The 18,062-nt window shown below is 40.7% G+C and overlaps 2 protein-coding genes across 5 annotated transcripts in view; one reads left to right on the top strand and one right to left on the bottom strand.

The window, feature by feature from the left end:
- The window catches only part of col17a1a (collagen, type XVII, alpha 1a), a 28,946-nt gene extending 16,019 nt beyond the window's left edge, over nt 1–12,927 (top strand). For all 3 annotated transcript variants that reach the window (XM_079614761.1, XM_079614763.1, XM_079614762.1), the window contains exons 44-52: nt 75–194; nt 1,047–1,160; nt 2,799–2,918; nt 8,895–9,035; nt 9,124–9,192; nt 9,497–9,673; nt 9,766–9,825; nt 11,480–11,533; nt 11,624–12,927. In XM_079614761.1, the coding sequence (XP_079470887.1) occupies nt 75–194; nt 1,047–1,160; nt 2,799–2,918; nt 8,895–9,035; nt 9,124–9,192; nt 9,497–9,673; nt 9,766–9,825; nt 11,480–11,533; nt 11,624–11,676 (908 nt within the window). In that variant the 3' untranslated portion in view covers nt 11,677–12,927. The remainder of the gene's footprint in view (nt 1–74; nt 195–1,046; nt 1,161–2,798; nt 2,919–8,894; nt 9,036–9,123; nt 9,193–9,496; nt 9,674–9,765; nt 9,826–11,479; nt 11,534–11,623) is intronic.
- An 874-nt stretch (nt 12,928–13,801) lies between these two features.
- slkb (STE20-like kinase b) overlaps nt 13,802–18,062 on the bottom strand; it is a 36,948-nt gene continuing 32,687 nt past the window's right edge. The window contains exons 16-19 of one of the 2 annotated variants that reach the window (XR_013797919.1): nt 16,035–16,160; nt 15,826–15,939; nt 14,174–14,421; nt 13,850–13,971 (exon numbers count right to left, since the gene is read on the bottom strand). Coding sequence is in view for 1 of the 2 variants with exons in the window: in XM_079614764.1 (XP_079470890.1) it covers nt 14,275–14,421; nt 15,826–15,939; nt 16,035–16,160 (387 nt within the window). In the remaining variant the exon portion in view is untranslated. Of the gene's footprint in view, nt 14,422–15,825; nt 15,940–16,034; nt 16,161–18,062 lie in introns of both variants that reach the window. The other variant, XM_079614764.1, reaches the window with a different exon arrangement.

The raw sequence follows: 18,062 nt of genomic DNA, 5'->3' as shown, positions 1-18,062 counted from the left end.
GAAATGAAACATTTTAAACCACATACCATTTCGTTAGTAATAGAAAGAGAGTTTCATGTGATTGTTTTTATAAGGTGGAGGATCCAGAAGCGCTCCAGGACCACCTGGACCCCCAGGGCCTCCTGGAGCACCTGGTTCCGCACCTAGTGGCGGCTCACCAGATGTTGCTCAGCAGATTTCGGACTACCTCAGAAGTATGTTTAGAAAGATATGTAAAACTTTTATGCAACCTAGCAACCTCAAAACTACCCTGAACACCTTAAAGGGATTGTTCACCCCAAAATGTTCATAATTTAGAAGGAAAGACATGGACAGGTTTGGAATGACATAAAAAGTTCATGTTGTTACAAACCTGAATGACTTTCTTTCTTCTGTGAAACACAGAAGATATTTTGGTGTCCAAACAGTTTCGGTTTCCATTTAATTTTTTGTCCACACAATAGATCTTGGTCAGGTTAGATGGCATATTGTATTTAAAGCAGATATAAATGAGGCTGTGAGGGATACATTTGCAGTATTTACATTGGCTTGCTAATGGTCCTAGATCAAATAGTCTTCACAACTGTTTTGCCGATTTTTAAACTTTTTTGGAAAGACGTTTCATCAGCTGAACAATCATTATTTTGTTAAGCAACAGTACAATGCATTGAACAGACTGTACTTCTATCCCTCACAGCCTTGTTTTCATTCCTGTCAAAAATGAAATATCTACCCTGACTAATGTCTTTGGAAGTCAATGGGAATCGAAATGGTTTGGTTATCAATATTCTTTAAAATATCTTCTTTTGTGTCCCACAGAAGAAAGAAAGTGATACAGGTTCGGAATGAAATGATGACTGAATTTTAATTTTTGGTTGAACTATCCCTTTAACTCCTGCATAGCAGCTACCAACATGCTAGCATTGTGAGGGCAAATTTTGGGTGGAAAAGCATCTTTAGAAGTCCCAGTTCGGTTTAAAGCCACTACAAATGACACATTTAACTAATTATATAGATAAATGGGCAAATAAGCTCCATGACAGTAATATTTAATGTGTCTTTTGTAGGTGAACCCATCAGAGAATACCTGGCTGGACCTCCAGGCCCACCTGGACCACCAGGACTTTCCGGATCACCCTCTGATGATGCGCTGGCTAACCGTGTCATTGATTACCTTCAAAGTAAGTGTGAAATGTTCAACGACACAGGCGACAACTTTTACAGGCTCAATTTTTTTGTTGATAACACTTTATTTTGATGGTCCACTTAAGATATTGTACTAACTATAAGTAACTTTGCAACTACATGTCAACTAGGAGTCATTAAGTATTAGTAGACTGTCTAATGCTTAATATCTGCTAACACTGTATTTTGATGTTCCTCAACAGACATTCTACTGAATATAAGTAACTTAGCAGCTACAAATGAACTTACTCAGACCCTAACACCTAACCTAACAGTCTCCTAATACTCTAATGACTTGTAGCAGAGCCATAGAGAGAAAGAGTTGCGAGCGACATTCTTTGATGTCGCCGCTGTGGCTGTCACGTGGTTCATGTAAGCCCCAATAGTTCCAAAACATACGCTGGCTGTCATGTTCTTCTATGGGACAGACAGCAGCGATTGCATTATTGAACGGTAAATATAAAATAAAACACATACCCGAGTACTTTTTCAGCTGTTATTGCATTTTGTTAATGTCAGTTTTGCATTTGGAGAGGCAACGAGGTACTGTATATTACTTAGTTACGTTTTTAGGCTATATTTTTGGAGGGAAAAGCTTAGTGTTCATGTTCGCATGGGTAGTAGCACTGGCTTTAGCGGCTCTAACTTAACTTTTCCATATCATTCATCTGATGATGGACGTCTCATGATATTTATTTTAGCACAACTGGGCTGTATTAGGCTACTGATTCCCGTGATTTTGCTTATAAATTCCGATTCAGCCATTAGCCTACCTTTGCGATCACGCAAAGAGGTCTGTGGCGGTCCGTTCAGAGATCGCATGGCTGATACAAATGAAGGTTTTCAAATAAAATATTTTTTATTAAACAATGACAGACAACAAAAATGTGTGCTTGTGTGAGTGTGTGTGAAAAACAAAAACCAGGGGCAGGTGATCCATGAAACAGACAGGACTGGTGATGGCCATAACAATCCTAGAGGTCCAGCATTGTTCTCACACGCCGCTTCACTCAAGACAATAAATGAAAAGTTAGTATATCCCCAAAATTAAATTAAATAAAAGTTGCTATAAAGGTGGTAGCGATTAATTACCGAACTAATAAGATGCTACCTTCACAGCTGGCGAAGTCACGCTAAAGCAAGCAGGCAGTGCTAGAAAATTGGTTGAAATAACCAAGATAAAATATAAATAATTACGCTGTGCATATACAAATGAAGACCAGTATAAGCATCGCAAAGGGCCTCTGAAACAATATAGACAGTTGACAATTCAAAAGCAAGTTACCTCTGGAACAACTCGACGCGCAGCAATGTAAGTGAATGGGGTTCAACGGCAACGCCCACATGACAGTGTTTGGAACAAATCCGATTTTCTAATCCCGGAAGTAGGCGGTTAAAAGCGCCGCCATTTTTTACAACGGAGGTCTATGGGAGTGTCGCAACTCTTTCTCTCTATGGCTCTGACTTGTAGTTGACATTAAGTTGCAGTTGCTTGTTAGTAGAATGTCTAAAGTGGACCATCGAAATTGTGTAACCTTTCTGTTTTCTACTTTGCTTTTGGTTTTCAATAAACATGTAACTCAAAAATAATGTGCTTTATGGCACATTTTGATGGATCTTTGGTGCATATATAGGAGATGAGGTGAGACGGTACCTGATTGGTCCTCCAGGGCCCCCAGGACCCCCAGGTGTGCCAGGTGGATATGGCTTTAACACTCAGGAAGTTGCTGGACGAGTGCTGAATCTGATCAACGGTAGGAACGATATGCTGGACATCCTGGATCATCCGCACCTGTGTCATAGGGCCTAGCCCTAGATCATTCTCAGTTACCTGTAATATTCTACCGTTTAAAAGATTTTCTAAATGTTTTTGAAAGAAGTCTCTTATGCTTTTTAATTATAATTTTTTCCTGTGATCAAAGTTGAATTTGCCGCTCAACAAACATTTCTGATTATCATGAAACATGATGCTGGTCGGTGTAATAATCGCATGGCACAGGAAATATAATAACAAAAGTCTTTACTTGGAAAATATGCAGGGGAATACAGGAATCAAACACACAAAACGAGAGTTACGTATGTAACTACGGTTCTATGAGTTCTAGATGACCGCCAGAGGCAGTGCTTCACACTGGATACTATCTCTCGTTGCAAATGCATAGGTCGAGTCTAATACAAACAATGTCCCTCGTGACCAGGATGACTCGGGGTGCTCCCCTATTTAACCCCGTGACTTCCTGCAGACTGTCCCTACGGAATCTTCTCGCCTGACTCCGAGTGACAGAAAGCTCTGGCGGTCATCCAGAACTCATAGAACCGTAGTTACATACGTAACTCTCGTTCTATTTCGTTCTTCCTGACCGCCAGAGGCAGTGCTTCACACTGGATGACTTATAACAACAAGGTCACGAGGAGGTCCAACTCACCCTCAAGAGGACGTTGAGGGTCCCGACAGGACAGCTGTTCCAATATTACCAGAAGCAGCCACATTGACCTTGTAGTATCTGGCAAAGGTATTTGTTGATGACCACGTAGCTGCTGCACAGATGTCACTTAGAAGGACCCCTTTTAATGCAGCCCAAGACGTTGATATGCCTCTTGTCGAATGGCATTTCAACCCCAAAGGCACTGGACATTTATTAGATGTGTAAGCGTGGGTGATAACCTCAACTACCCAGTGCGACAATCTCTGCTTTGAGAGGGGCTGACCTCTTTTTGGGCCCCCGTAACAGAGAAAAAGTTGGTCTGATTGTCGAAAAACTTCTGTGGCCCTCAGATAGCCCCGGAGAGCTCTTACTGGTCACAGCAGTGTGCTTCCACTTCCTTCCAGCGTGTTCGACATCGGAGGATTAAACACTGCCAGCTCAATAGCCTGGTTTCTAAAAAGGGCAGAAAGCCGCTTGGGGAGAAATGCTGGGTTGGGCCATAACGTCACAACTGAGCCATCTGCGTTTCAACGCATACAGGATGTGCTAACTGATAACGCGTGGAGTTCACTCACCCGCTTAGTCGAAGCAATGGCCAAGAGAAATGCTGCCTTAAATGAGATCCACTTCAAATCGCTCTGCTCTAGAGGTTCGAATGGGGGCAATGTAAGAGACTTTAAGACTAGGCCCAAGTCCCATAAAGCAACCCTAATGGCCTGAGGGGGGCGCAGTCGCTGAGCACCTCTAAGAAACTGAGTAACCAAGGCATGAGAACCCAATTGCTGACCATCTATTCGGACGTGATGTGCTGAAATTGCAGCCACATAAACTCTTAAAGTAGCAGCTGCTCTCTTCTTTTCTAATAGTGCCTGCAGAAAACGTAAAATCAGAGGAACAGGGCAGTGCTCTGGGACCACTGCTTGCCCCCTACACCAATCAGAGAAAAGTTTCCATCGATAGGCATAAGCACTCCTGGTGGAAGGTGCTCTAGAGTTCAATATGGTGTTCTGGACCTCTTGATCGCAGTCTCCGAAGAGTGGTTCCGGCCCCTCAGAGGCCACACACAGAGCTGCAGGCGGTCTGGATTCGGGTTCAAATCTGACCCCCCAACTGCTGGAGGAGATCCTTTCTCCTGGGAAGGGTCCAAGGATCCCCGTCTAGGAGCCTGTACATCACTGGAAACCAAGGTCTCCCCGGCCAGTTTGGCGCCACTAGCAGCAGCCTGTGGTGCTCTTGAAGAACCCTGTGAACAGTCACCCCGATCATTGGTATCGGGGGAAAGGCATAGAGTAGCTGATCTGGCCAGGCGTGGGCTAGAGCATCCTGCCCCAGCGGACTGGATTCCTCTGCTAGTGAGAACCAGAGACGGCAGTGGGTCGTTGTCGCCGAGGCAAATAGGTCCACTTCTGCCCTGGCAAACCGCTGCCATATTCTCTCTACCACTTCTGGGTTGAGCCTCCACTCCGTCGATGGAATTCTGTGGCGCGACAAGAAATCTGGAACCACGTTTGATACCCCTGGGATATGCATTGCTCTGATGCTTGCAAAGCGAGGGAAGGCCCAAGTCAGTAGTTCCTGTGATACTTGAAGGGATTGGCTGGACCTTGTGCCCCCTTGATGGTTGATGTGATAAACCACTGATCTGTTGTCCGACCTGACAAGAATATGCCTGCCCTTCAAAAAACGGAGCGAGGCCCTTCAGAGCTCGCAGAACTGCACGAAGTTCCAGGGTATTTATATTCTCGCCCTTTTCCAGAGGACCCCATTGTCCCGTGACTGCTCTGTGTTGCCAGACTGCTCCCCAGCCAGTAAGGGACGCATCGGTCTGGACTATCTCCCTTCGAGAGGGAATCATGCCCAGAACAACCCCCTTGGTCAGATACAATCTGCTCCTCCAAGGCTTCAGGGCCAGAAGGCAACGCTGTGTCACCTTGATCAACCTGTTCTTGTGCCAACTGGGGTTCAAGTGGAGACTGTTCACCCATCTTTGAAAGGGGCGTAGTGAAAGGAGGCCCAACGGTATGACTGCCGCTGCTGCCGCCAACATACCTGTGAGCCTGAGGAAGCACCTGAATGGAAGTCTGGCATGCCTCCGAAACCGTTGAAGGAGGAGTAGTATATTGTCCACTCGTTGTTCTGATGGAGCGGCTTTCATTGACCGTGAGTCCAGCGTGAGACCTAGGAACCGCACAGACTGACTTGGAATTAACCGGCTCTTGGTGAAATTCACAGAAAGGCCCAGTCGAGTAATATGTGCAAGCAGCTGTGTGATTTCTAACACTGCCTGCTCCTGAGAGTGGGAGCAAAGGAGCCAGTCGTCCAGGTATGGAAGTACCTGTATCCCAGTGGCTTGGATTGGAGCCAGTGCGGCCGCCATGCACCTGGTGAAGACTCGTGGCGATAGAGAAAGGCCGAATGGGAGGACACGGAATTGATAGACCTGGTCCTGGAATGCAAATCGGAGGAATGGCCTGTGTTGAGGAGCTATTGGAACATGGAAGTAAGCATCCTTTAGGTCTACCGTGGTAAACCAGTGCTGCTGCTTGACCGCCTGAAGAACATCGGTTATGCGCAGCATACGAAATGGTAAGATCTTCAGGAACTTGTTGAGGCCGCGAAGGTCCAGTATGGGCCTTACACCGCCATCTTTCTTCGGAATGATGAAATAAATGGAAAAGAACCCACTTAGCCGTTCTGACCAAACTACTGGTTCGATGGCACCTTTCTCTAGGAGTTGTGCTATCTCCTGTTTTAAGGCAAGTGAACTGTCGGGGTCTGAGACTACGGTCATCCTGACCCCTTTGAAAGCAGGCGGCCGCCGCCGGAACTGCAGCTTGTACCCGTGGGATAGTGTTGCTATAACCCATGGGTCGGAAGTTGTTGTTTCCCAGTAACTGAGCTGCTGATAAGAAAACTGTCCGACGGCCGGCCGCGGACCTTCAGGACCTACGTCCCTGGCCTCTAGCATCCCTGGTGGGCCGCTGTTCAGGTGCTCTACCCCTAGGGGCCTGAAATACTTGCTGACCCCGAGCCTGAGCAGAATTTCCTTCCCGTGGTGATCTGGGAGGCTGGCCCTTGTGAATATCTGGGGAAAGAACAAAAGAGGCAATAAACGGATCAACCTTAGGCATCTGACCCAAGCCATAAGTGTCTGCATCCTGCATCGCAGCCAATGCTCTGCTTGCACTAGTGGGGTGCGTAAGAGACCTCGGGTTAGCCCAACATCTTTGCAACTCCTCTATATAATCCTTCGATGGTGGAATTGTAAGAGGAGAAGGTTGCGCTGAACCTCTGAAAAAAGCACTAGAAGAGGTTGCCACTGCAGGGGCTGTGTCAAGACCCAAGCGAGCCAATGCAGCCTGAAGAGCTTGCTTCACTAGCTCTTGCTCTGACTGTGGACCCTCTGCCGATCCATGACCAGCTTCCTGGGAGCCATCATGGGAGAATTGGGATTGATGATCAGATATAACCTCCACTTCCCCATCATCATCATCATAGAACTGGCTCTGAGAAGCCGCCATTGAAAGGACATCTTCCTCCCCAATGGGCAACTCCATAGCAGGGGCTATGGAGTGAGGATAATAGTCTTTCGCCCGGTTGCAACTTCATAAGCAAAGACTTAATCTGAGCCAACTCAGCCGTCAACACATCCACCTTCTGCCTTAAAGGGTCTTTCTTGGGCCTTTTACCAGCGGAAGCACTGGTTGACTCAGTATTTTTACGCTTACTTGTTGTTTTACGTGGTGGAGGTGGTGGTAGCGACTCTCCCAAAAGCCCTTCCACCATAGTTATCCTCGAAGTCCTCCTCTCCCCAGACATAACGCTACAGTTCATGCAGGGGTCTTCTGTGAGGCCCTGTTTAAGGTGTTCTAGGCCTAAACAGGAAGGGCAGCAGTCATGCCCATCATCCGCCTGGAGGATAGCCATGCACAATGTGCAATTATGAGGTAATTTTTCCATTCTGGTTTCGGAAAATATTTGGTAGGTCGAGCGGAATCACTCTAACTGCCACTGTCCTAAGCAACCTTTGCCAAAAAAAAAAAAAATATATATATTTTTTTCACAACATGTAGACCAGATACCAATCACTAGAGCGCACACACTCTAAGCGTGGTCTTAACTAACTTAACTTACAACTGCCAGTTATTATGGCCCTTTTATCGAGCGAAAACACTCTGTCTAGCGACCAACACAATGACCGGAAAACGAGAACGAACCCAGCATAAATGTAAACAACTCACCAGCAGTGTTGCTTTATTTCGTTATCTCTTTGAATCCATTGCAGCCTCTGGAGGACGCGCAGTCGCGAGACACCAACTAAATGCTTTTTGTTGCGAAGCTGTGAAGAACGGATTCCAGTTTTTTTTTTATTTTTTTTTTTTTACATAATCTACGACCAGCATACATGCACACGAGAAGATTATAGGGACAGTCTGCAGGAAGTCACGGGGTTAAATAGGGGAGCACCCCGAGTCATCCTGGTCACGAGGGACATTGTTTGTATTAGACTCGACCTATGCATTTGCAACGAGAGATAGTATCCAGTGTGAAGCACTGCCTCTGGCGGTCAGGAAGAACGAAATAGAACCACTTCCAACATAAACAAGACTGAAAATGAACAGAGGAAACTAAGGGCTTAAACACAGAGTTAGCAAAATGAAACAACAGGTTAACGTAATCCAATCAGAAACCATAGAAACTAACTAGCAAACAGAACTCGGGCAAAGCAGAACAGGAAACAGATTGAAAACTAAACCAAAATAGAACGAGAGTACACATCAATGTTGAAAACAGTTGTGCTGCTTAATATTTTTGTTGCAACCATGATAAAAAAAAGTTCAAGCACAGCATTTATTTAAAAAAAAATTTTTTTAAACAATTTAAATGTCTTTCTTTACTGTCTCTTTTGATCAATGTAATGCACACACTGTATTCAATTATTTTAGATTAATTTATTTCTTTAAGACCCCAAACTTTTGAATTGTTCAGATTTAAGCTTTGGATTGTTTGAAGACTAACCATTTCAGGATGTGGTGGACCAAATGTAATAGTTTAGGGATTGGCCATTGAAAATATCTGTCAACTACTATTCTGGGGTGTGTTTCCCAAAAGCATCGTTAGCCAGGTATGGTCGCAAGTTCCCTTGAACTCTATTAATAAGGACAGAACTTGCGACCATACATGGCTTTGGGAAACGCCTCCTTGAAGAGTTGGCAACAACAGCTGCACACTTTGAAATATTATCAAGGTTATTTTTTATATAGGAGCTGCAAGTATTGAAATTATTTTATATCACATTTGCAGATGCTGGTTTCAGAGGTCTGCCAGGACCCCCGGGCCCCCCAGGACCTCAAGGACCACCAGGAAGCTCTGGAGGAATAGTGTCTTACGCGGTGAATGAAAACCAACAGCAAATCCGTGCAGAGCCTCAGGAGTACATCAAGAGTAAGAACAGTGTTTCTTAACTCTACTTTGTATTTAAGTCTTTTTTTTTTTTTTTTGCAGTTTAATGGCAGTTTGTTTACTTCTGCAGGGCACCCAAGTGGTGGCGAGAATTTGGATTATCCAGCCATCGCTAAACAGGTTGCAGATTACATTAAGTGTAAGTTACGCTACATGTGACGACCTAAAATGCACTTACACATATACGCACATCAAAAAACCTTCTTCTCTGCATTTCTTCTCTTCTCTAGCTTGCTTCCTAATAGTAGTTTAATACATTTTGCATTGTATACTACGAATATTGTTGGCTATTTGACAAATTGCTTTCGTTTGTCTTTTGTAAGTCGCTTTGTATAAAAGCGTCTGTTAAATGCATGAAGGCAAATGTGAACAAGATATCGGTAGTACTTTTATAGATTTATATTAGGAATTATTGAGTTTTATGTGTTTGCATTTTTCCACAGCTAATAACCTGTTACAGGGCCAAGGTGGTCCGCCAGGGATTTCAGGTCCACGAGGACCAACGGGACGACCTGGACCACCAGGGCTTCCAGGAACACCAGGGCTTCGAGGACCACCTGGACCTCAAGGAATCAGCCTAGAACTGACCAACATGAATGACATCATGGACTATATTAGAGGCAAGATGGAACTTGTTCAAAAGGAAAATTTGTATGCATTTAATATGAATAATTTATTTACAAATATTATTACAATTGCATAATTTCTACAGAAAACCGTATGATTGGACCACCAGGGCAGAAAGGGGATATGGGACCTGAAGGACAGAGAGGTACAAGTTCTATTACGTGTGTCTATCACACGGACATATGAAATTGGCCAGCAAAGCAATTAAACCTAGTTACCTTCAGTTGGTATCTGTGTGAAGATACTAGGAGGTGAATTGACTTAGTCCTGTTCACAAAGAAACAAATCCATAAAAATTACGTCAGTAATGCACAAACAGAAGTTGAAAAGTTACTCAAAAATATGATTCAGGCCTACAGCTTCAGTAACAGACGTTGTGTATTTTTAACCAAAATTAACTAAAATGTCTGCATCTAGTAGGTTTCAAATATATTAAAATATAAAATAAATGAAAACATATTCAAATTGTTTTATTCAGAAAATGTCTAAGGCATCTGAAAAAGTCTACTTTTTTTTTTCTTTGTTGCGAAACATACAGAGATGACATGTTAATGACATGCAACTTTGTATACGATATACAAATTGTATTCAATGTCATCAGAATACAAATAAGAAAGGAAAGAGTTAACAATGAGCTGAAAACTAAAAAAAGAAAAGAAAATGAGGGTATGATATTAATCTATACATCAGTTACATTGTGCAAATTTTGTCATGTTATGTTTAAATAAGTTTCATAAGAAATATTAGGTAATGCAGGGTCCAAAGATGAAATGGCAAGTTTTAAAGTTGAGAAACTCACACACAGATAACGCATATTTTAAAAACATTTTGTATAAAATGTATATTTTTTTTGCAACAGTTATATTAACAGCAATAATAAGACATTTCTGTCGTAAGAATAGCTATTCAGCTGATGGACACTGTGTTGTGTTGTCATGGGAACATCCCAGGTGAAAATAATGAGGAAATTAAGTAGTCTTTCGTTGCTCCCTTCAGCAAGTCCGTTCCAAACGGCTACATAATGGCACACACGAGCCCTGCTCACTCCAAAGTCCCCACTTTAAAATGGACTGCATTTATATAGCGCTTTCACAGACCCAATGGCCACCAAAGCGCTTTACTTTGCCTCACATTCACCCATTCATACACCGACGGCGGTGTCAGCCATGCAAGGCGCCACCCAGCTCGTCGGGAGCAGCTGAGGTTAGGTGTCTTGCTCATGGACACCTCGACACTTGGTCAGGTGGAACCGGGGATTGAACCACCAACCTTTCTGTTTGTAGACAACCTACATGAACCACTGAGCCACTGTCACCCCACTTTAAGGGCTCTGCCCTTAGAAGGAAGTAGTGCATATGGATGCTCACGAGCAATAAGCATGTCCCAGCCGGGTTTGTCACTTATTGGGGTCCCCTGGAAACATTTCCGTTGTGGTCTGTGCTATTTCCAGCGCGTTTCTGTATTTGGTTGTGTTGTCAGTTGGAGCACACGTGTGTTGTAAAACTGATGATGTTTTCTTAATTTGAGGGTGTTTTTCTATTTTCCTATATATGAGCCATAAAGTGCTGATGTACAGTATCAAATGTGATGCTCAACAAAACATATGCAATTTAGTTTTTTGTCAAAAAGGTTAAATTAACCAATCCATTTTTTTAAACTATTATTTAATACAGTATGTCAGGCTTTACAGGGTTAATCCAGAGAGTATTCCTTGTTTGCATGGACAAGTGTTCAAATATAATTTATCAACATTTGTTTCAACTTGAAAATTTTACTATTGTACAATCCTGGCATCTCAGGCTTCCCAGGCGTCCGAGGCTTCCCAGGCGTCCCAGGAATGAAAGGAGAAAAGGGTATGAGCCAGTTTACAAAATATATAATTGATCATAATATACTGTATATTTCTTCATGATAATGTCATGACAAATCTTTTCCCCCCACAGGCGAGGCTTCATACATCACTCAGAGGAGGAGGAGGAGGAGCACAGGAATTTAGACAGACGGCAGTGTTTGCCTTCAGCAGCTAATGCTTTAAAAATGACATGTACATATTTTAATTTAGACTTTTCTATTTTTTTTTACAATCATTTGTTACCAAAATATAAATATATTCACATTAAATTTACAAGAATTACAAGAACAAATTAAAATGTATTCAGTTTTTATAGAAAAAAATATTTTGTTTTTTACTCGTCATGGGATTTAACAATCTGGGGATATGGATGTTTAAAATGAGCTTTTTTGTCATTTGATGTGCTAAAACACTTTCATTATTACAGACTTTCAACAGCATCAAATGTGGCTTGACTTTTAAATTGAGAAATAAAGTTTTTTTTTGTTTGTTTTTAAGCTGAGACTTCTGAAGTCCCTTTAAGGCAAGTCATTTTACTCGGCAGCCATATTTGAAACATCAAATTTTCCAAAGCTTTACATTTACATATTTGGCAGACGCTTTTATCCAAAGCGACTTACATTGCATTATCCTATACATAGGTATGTGCAATCCCCTGGGATCGAACCCACAATCTTAACACTGAGCTACAGGAAAGCTGTTGACTAAACTTGGAAATCACCAAGAAAATCTGAAAACAACGTCTCGTAAAAACTCAAATCAAAACAAGCGTTTTTCAGGCAATACATGTGTGGAGTCATAACATGCATCTCAGACTTTCTAAAGCAACTGGAGCTTCTAACGGCAGCTGTTACACCAATCAGAGAGTCAAAACGATCTTGTTAGCTCCGCCCACTCCCATGAAGCACTGCGAATTATGTAATCGAATCGATCTCCCACATGTTTGTGTATATACTAATATTTTGGAATAAACTTTTTATAAATGTAATCCGTAAATGAGTAGTTTTATATTTCTCTATTGTTTTTAATTCGATTATGCTGTTTGCAATGCTTCATGGGATTGTAATTTTGCACCTTTGAATTTTTGTCAGATTTTCAAAAGCTTAAAATCGCTTTAACAAAGAGTATTTTTGAATCCCTAAGGGAAAAATGAATTGAAAAAATACTTCCAGAATCAGCTGCACTTAAAAAGATGGCAGGAGCTGTTGCAATCAATTGGCGATAGGTAATTTTATTTAGAAGGCGGGACTTCTTTCGCTATATATATTACGCGTTGCACTTTCTCCCATTCATAGTAATATGAGTGTGCAGTCTTTCAATACCTAAAGTATTTGCCTCATATTCATAAACAGAGAGACACTTGAATACAAAGACCCACACAACTAAACTATTCACCACAATTGTTTTAATTACAGTAGCTTCCTATAATCACAATGATTTGATATTTGACACAAACACAATACATCTTACAACTGTTGTGCTGTTCATTTTACCTCATGAGAAAAATCAAGAAAAAGTACTGATCATGTGACTACCTGCAGGAATTCCTGTATCGGAAGGCGCACAGCACTCTCTTTACAGTAAAACATGAACAGTGCTCTCAGGTTTTTATCAATGACATGAACTTAATGTTTTTCATCTTTTTATCACAGATTTCACAGTCGTTTTGTGCGTTTTTTTACGGACTACACCACAAATGTATATTCAGTAAACACATTTAGAACTGCTTTTTTAAAGTGAACTTAGATGAAGAAAAACTCTTTTACTAAAAATGCTAAAAACAACACTCGTCTAATTAAATTAAATCGGTTTACACAGGAAACATCATCCTCTATACAGTCTTACAGAAAAGTACACAAAAATTGCCTTTTTTTTGTGGAGAATACACAGTATCGACATTATGAAAAGATTGAGCTCTTTTGCTTTAAAGTTTGTAGATGAATTGTAAAGTTGAGATGATTAATCCACAGCTACATGTTCACATTGCATAGCAGAGCAAGTGCAAATGCACTTCTTACCACAGTGATGTCAGAATATTTGCACACAGTGTGGTTGATATGCTAAAATGCTTCAAAGAAACGAGTATGGCTGCTACTTAAAGTATAAATTCGTTTATGATAATAAACCAAGCTCGCAAAAAGTGATGCGAGATAACGGAAATTAAAATATATTTATATCCTGTAATTCATGCAGGAAATAACCAAGAAATCATGAATAAACATTATGTCCTGAAAATGTATTTCTCTAAATAATGTGCCATTAAACTTCATCAGAATGGTCAAAAAAATGTGCTTGGCAGAATCAATGGCTTTATTCTGACTGATTTTGATATTTAAATAATTCGCTTGGTTCTCATAACCAGTGACATCAAGCATTGACTCTTTACTCGAGCAAATCAGCTCAAAGTTGAACAGTCATTCCATGTTTGCAAATATAGTCCTAAAAATACCACAGTAAACCACATGATTAATACATTGAGACAAAAAAAAAAGAGGTAAGATAACATAAAAAAAAAAAAAAAGATGAATTACGTGGCATATAGAATCAAATCACATTATCTTTCATAAACCACACTGAAAATCCACATTTAAAGCTTAAATAAAACTAAAAAAGAATAAAAATTAAAGCAATACTAGCTTACTAGAACAATTCGGCCCTCCGTTCTGACTGACAGCAGCGATCAGAGGGAAGAAGGCAGCAGAGGTTCAGTCACATACTGTAGCAGTTCAGCATCTCTGTGCTTTAAAACCCAGTGGAGTGGACGGTCGGGACGGGGTAGAACTTTGAGATTCGGCTCTGGGTGGAGGGGTTAAGGCATGCAGACTCCCCGGTCATTTTGAAGAACACTTCCTGCTCCTGTAGCTTACGGGCGAACTCATCTTCCAGGGCCTGGACAGAGAGATTTCATGTTCTTAGTAAATGCACCAATCAAGCGTGGTGGAAGTGTTCAATATTAATGGTGCACTCGGTAATGTTTTGCTGACATCTAGGGGTGTGGATGAAGCATCACACAAAAGCTTTTCATAGACGGCCATGGTCAATTATTTCTGTGTGAGAAAGTCCTGTAATAGGGCGTTTACCAAGATTTAAAAAAAATAATAATTTGGCTGGACGTGATCTTAACATGGCATCTTTAATAAGGGAAAAATTATTGAGTGCCGCTTTGAAAAGTCTCAGTAATTTACATGGAAAGTTCAAATTTCTTTGAATTATGATGAAGTTTAATTGCTTAACATTACAATATATTGGTTTAATTAAGATTAAAAATAACCAATAAAAAAGTCAAAATTAAATACACAACCATTTGGGGTCCGTAAGAAATAAATTAATATCTTATTGGAAAGGTCACGGGTCACGTCATCTGTCTGTGTACTCCGGTTCAAAAAGGTAGGGAAGGGCAAAAAATTCATCTAATTTTCTTTTCCAACTTCAAAATCGTCCGACATCTTTGTTTTAATTTATTATTTATTTGTTTTGTTTTTTTCGTGACCTTTCCAACGTGATGACATAATATGTAGCGCATCTCGGAGATGGTACAAGACGGGCATTTGTAGCTTTTTTTAGAAAATGACCGATCGTTTCGCTAGATAAGAACCTATTCCTCAGCTGGGATCGTGCAGAGCCGTTTAAAAACTGCATTGATTTGGACTTCAACATGTTGGTTGCGATTGAAGTCCATTGTGTGGAGAAAAATCCTGAAATGTTTTCCTCAAAAAACGTCATTTCTTTTCCACTGAAGAAAGAAAGACTTGAACATCTTGGATGGCGTTGGGGTGAGTAAATTATCAGGACATTTTCATTTTGAGGTGAACTAATCCTTTAAATTGATCAAAAGTGACAGTCAATACATGTATAATGTAGCAAAAGATTTCTGTTTCAAATAAATGCTGTTCTTGTGAACTTTCTATATTCATCAAAGAATGCTGAAAAAATATTTTCAACATTGATAATAATCAAAAAATGTTTCTTGAGCAGCAAATCAGCATGTTAGAATGATTTCTGAAGGATCATGTGACACTGAAGACTGGAGTAATGATGCTGAAAATTCATTAATTACATTAAAATTACATTTTAAAATATAATAAAACAAATAACAGTTATTTCAAATTGTAATATTTCATTTTAGTGATCATAAGAGACTTCTTTCAAAAACATTTTTAAAAATCGTACCGACCCCCAAACTTTCGAACAGTAGTGTATATAAATGTGCATTTCAGGCTTTTTGTGCAACATTACGAGAAGAGTGATTCGGCTCTCCAGAACTGTGATTGAGGGTCGATACTAGTGTCGTACCTTCTTGCGGGGTCTGAGTTTCTCTCTCCAGTCCTTGAGCTCTGCGCTGAGCTCCTCATCCAGCTCCTTCAGCTTCTGAGTCTCATGCTCGATCAACAGGTGACACTTCTCATTCTACAACACACACAAGGCACGTTACGTTTTTACGCCGGAGTAATCGTTTTATAGAACAATAAAACGCATGTTGTACTGAATGCTCCGGTGTGTACCTGCAGCTGCTGGAGTTCCCTGGCGTTGGCGTCGCACTGCGTCTGCAGGTCTCTCATCTGATTCTCATGTTTCTGGAGTTGATGGAGACGCTCGTTCTTTTGTCTCTTCTCCTCCTGTGCTGCAAACTGTTCATCGGCCACACAAATATACAAGAATTACTACACAAACACTAACTACAAGAAGAAAATTATCTGTGCAACAAGTTTAAATATTTAGGGATGCATAATAGGCTATATCTGTACCACATTGATATTTGATCCATATTCAGCAATTATTGGGTATTTAATTGAGCATGGTAATTTCCCCTATTTTTTATTTATTTACAGTAAAACCAAAATTTATTCAGACACCTTGCTATCCTAACTTACATAAATTAACTATAGTGTGATGCACCCACTAGTAAAAAAAAAATATAAAAATATTATATAAGGTGTCGGAATCATTTTTGATTTGACTGTAGATGATCTTTGCTAATAATTTAATAACATTGTCAAGTAATTTTAGCAAATCTCACAATTTAATATCATAATACATACAAGAATTGTAACATTGCTGCATAATTCTGCAGAAACAATTAACTTTGTAAGTTCATGTAAACTAGAACAAATTATTCCATTAAAGGTGCAGTAAGCAATTTCTGAGAAACACCATTGATATTTGAAATCAACCCAAGAAACACACCATTCCCTTCATGTCTCTGCCTCCAAAATGCACGAACACACAATGCAAGACACACTTAATCATAGTAGAAGCGGAGTAAAATAATGCTTCACGAAAACTAAAGCGAAGATAACGAACAAGCGACAAAAAAAGAAAGAACATACAGTACACAAGAGTACAAGCTAGAGTTTGTTGTTCGTCACCAGGAGCTCCAGACACACAATGACACTCTTGCACATAAAGCATATCTTGGTTCTGTGAAAAATGGCAAAACCAACGTTACTCGCGTATGGAGCAGAAACGACGTTACCTCTGCGTCGGTTTCAGGCCTACCCGCTTAACTCTCTCCAGCGCTGGAACGCTTTTCTGATATTGACGTGAGTACCGTATTTTCCGGACTATAAGTCGCACTTTTTTTCATCGTTTTGCTGGTCCTGCGACTTATAGTCAGGTGCGACTTATATATCAAAATTAATTCATACTAACTGAGATGAACCAAGAGAAAACATTACTGTCTACTAGGGCTGGGACGTATGGATTTTTTCTTACCGTGGTTGAAAAGCAGGAAATTCCCCCATATAGAAATAAACCGCTTTAAATCCCCCACCCCCCCAACAACAGAATTTCACGCAAACACCAGCGCCCACGGCTAAGGCAATTAAACATAATAAGGAACACGTTTATTACATTTATTATTTCACATTTAGAACAGAAATGGAATGATGTCTAAATAAAGTGCTGGTAAAACGAAATATAGGCTATGGTTTATATTCTGCCCTCGTAAAAGAGTTCCCCTTCTTCAACTAGGCAGACAGATGACTCTTTCCACAAGAAAGTTGAACTGAAGCATGGATTTATTGACTCCACCAATAAACACAATAATAATCTAGATGCATGTAACATCGTACTGAAAAGTCTCTCTTAATATCAATTTTATCCTAAAATTATTAGCACTAATTCCAACAAAAGATGAAAAACTAGTAAACGCATACTTACAGACAAAGCTTCTATAAATGATTGCAAAGATGATGAAGAGATTAATCTGCTTTAACCGTGTGACTGCTTTACATCAACTGAGTAAACAAGATGGCTGCAATTAAGGTCAGAGGTTACTTTCTCTGACAACATCAAAAATATACATGGACTAGCACCACCTAGTGGCTCTAAAAATAAACTACACTAAGAACAGTACACTCCCCGTCTGGTATCTGTTAAGATGCCATCATTAAACATAATTAAACTTGTCTATTCAGTCTCAGGAGACAACAGTAAGACAATGTCTGATATAGGTCGCAGAAACACCTTAGATGATCCCTCTTTGACCACCTTGACCTCAACTTTCCTCACTCTCCCATCTCTCCCGGGAA

This window comes from Phoxinus phoxinus, assembly GCF_949152265.1.
Source record: "Phoxinus phoxinus genome assembly, chromosome: 6".
In the NCBI taxonomy this organism is placed as follows: Eukaryota; Metazoa; Chordata; class Actinopteri; order Cypriniformes; family Leuciscidae; genus Phoxinus; species Phoxinus phoxinus.
This window is presented reverse-complemented; position numbering and strand designations above follow the sequence as displayed.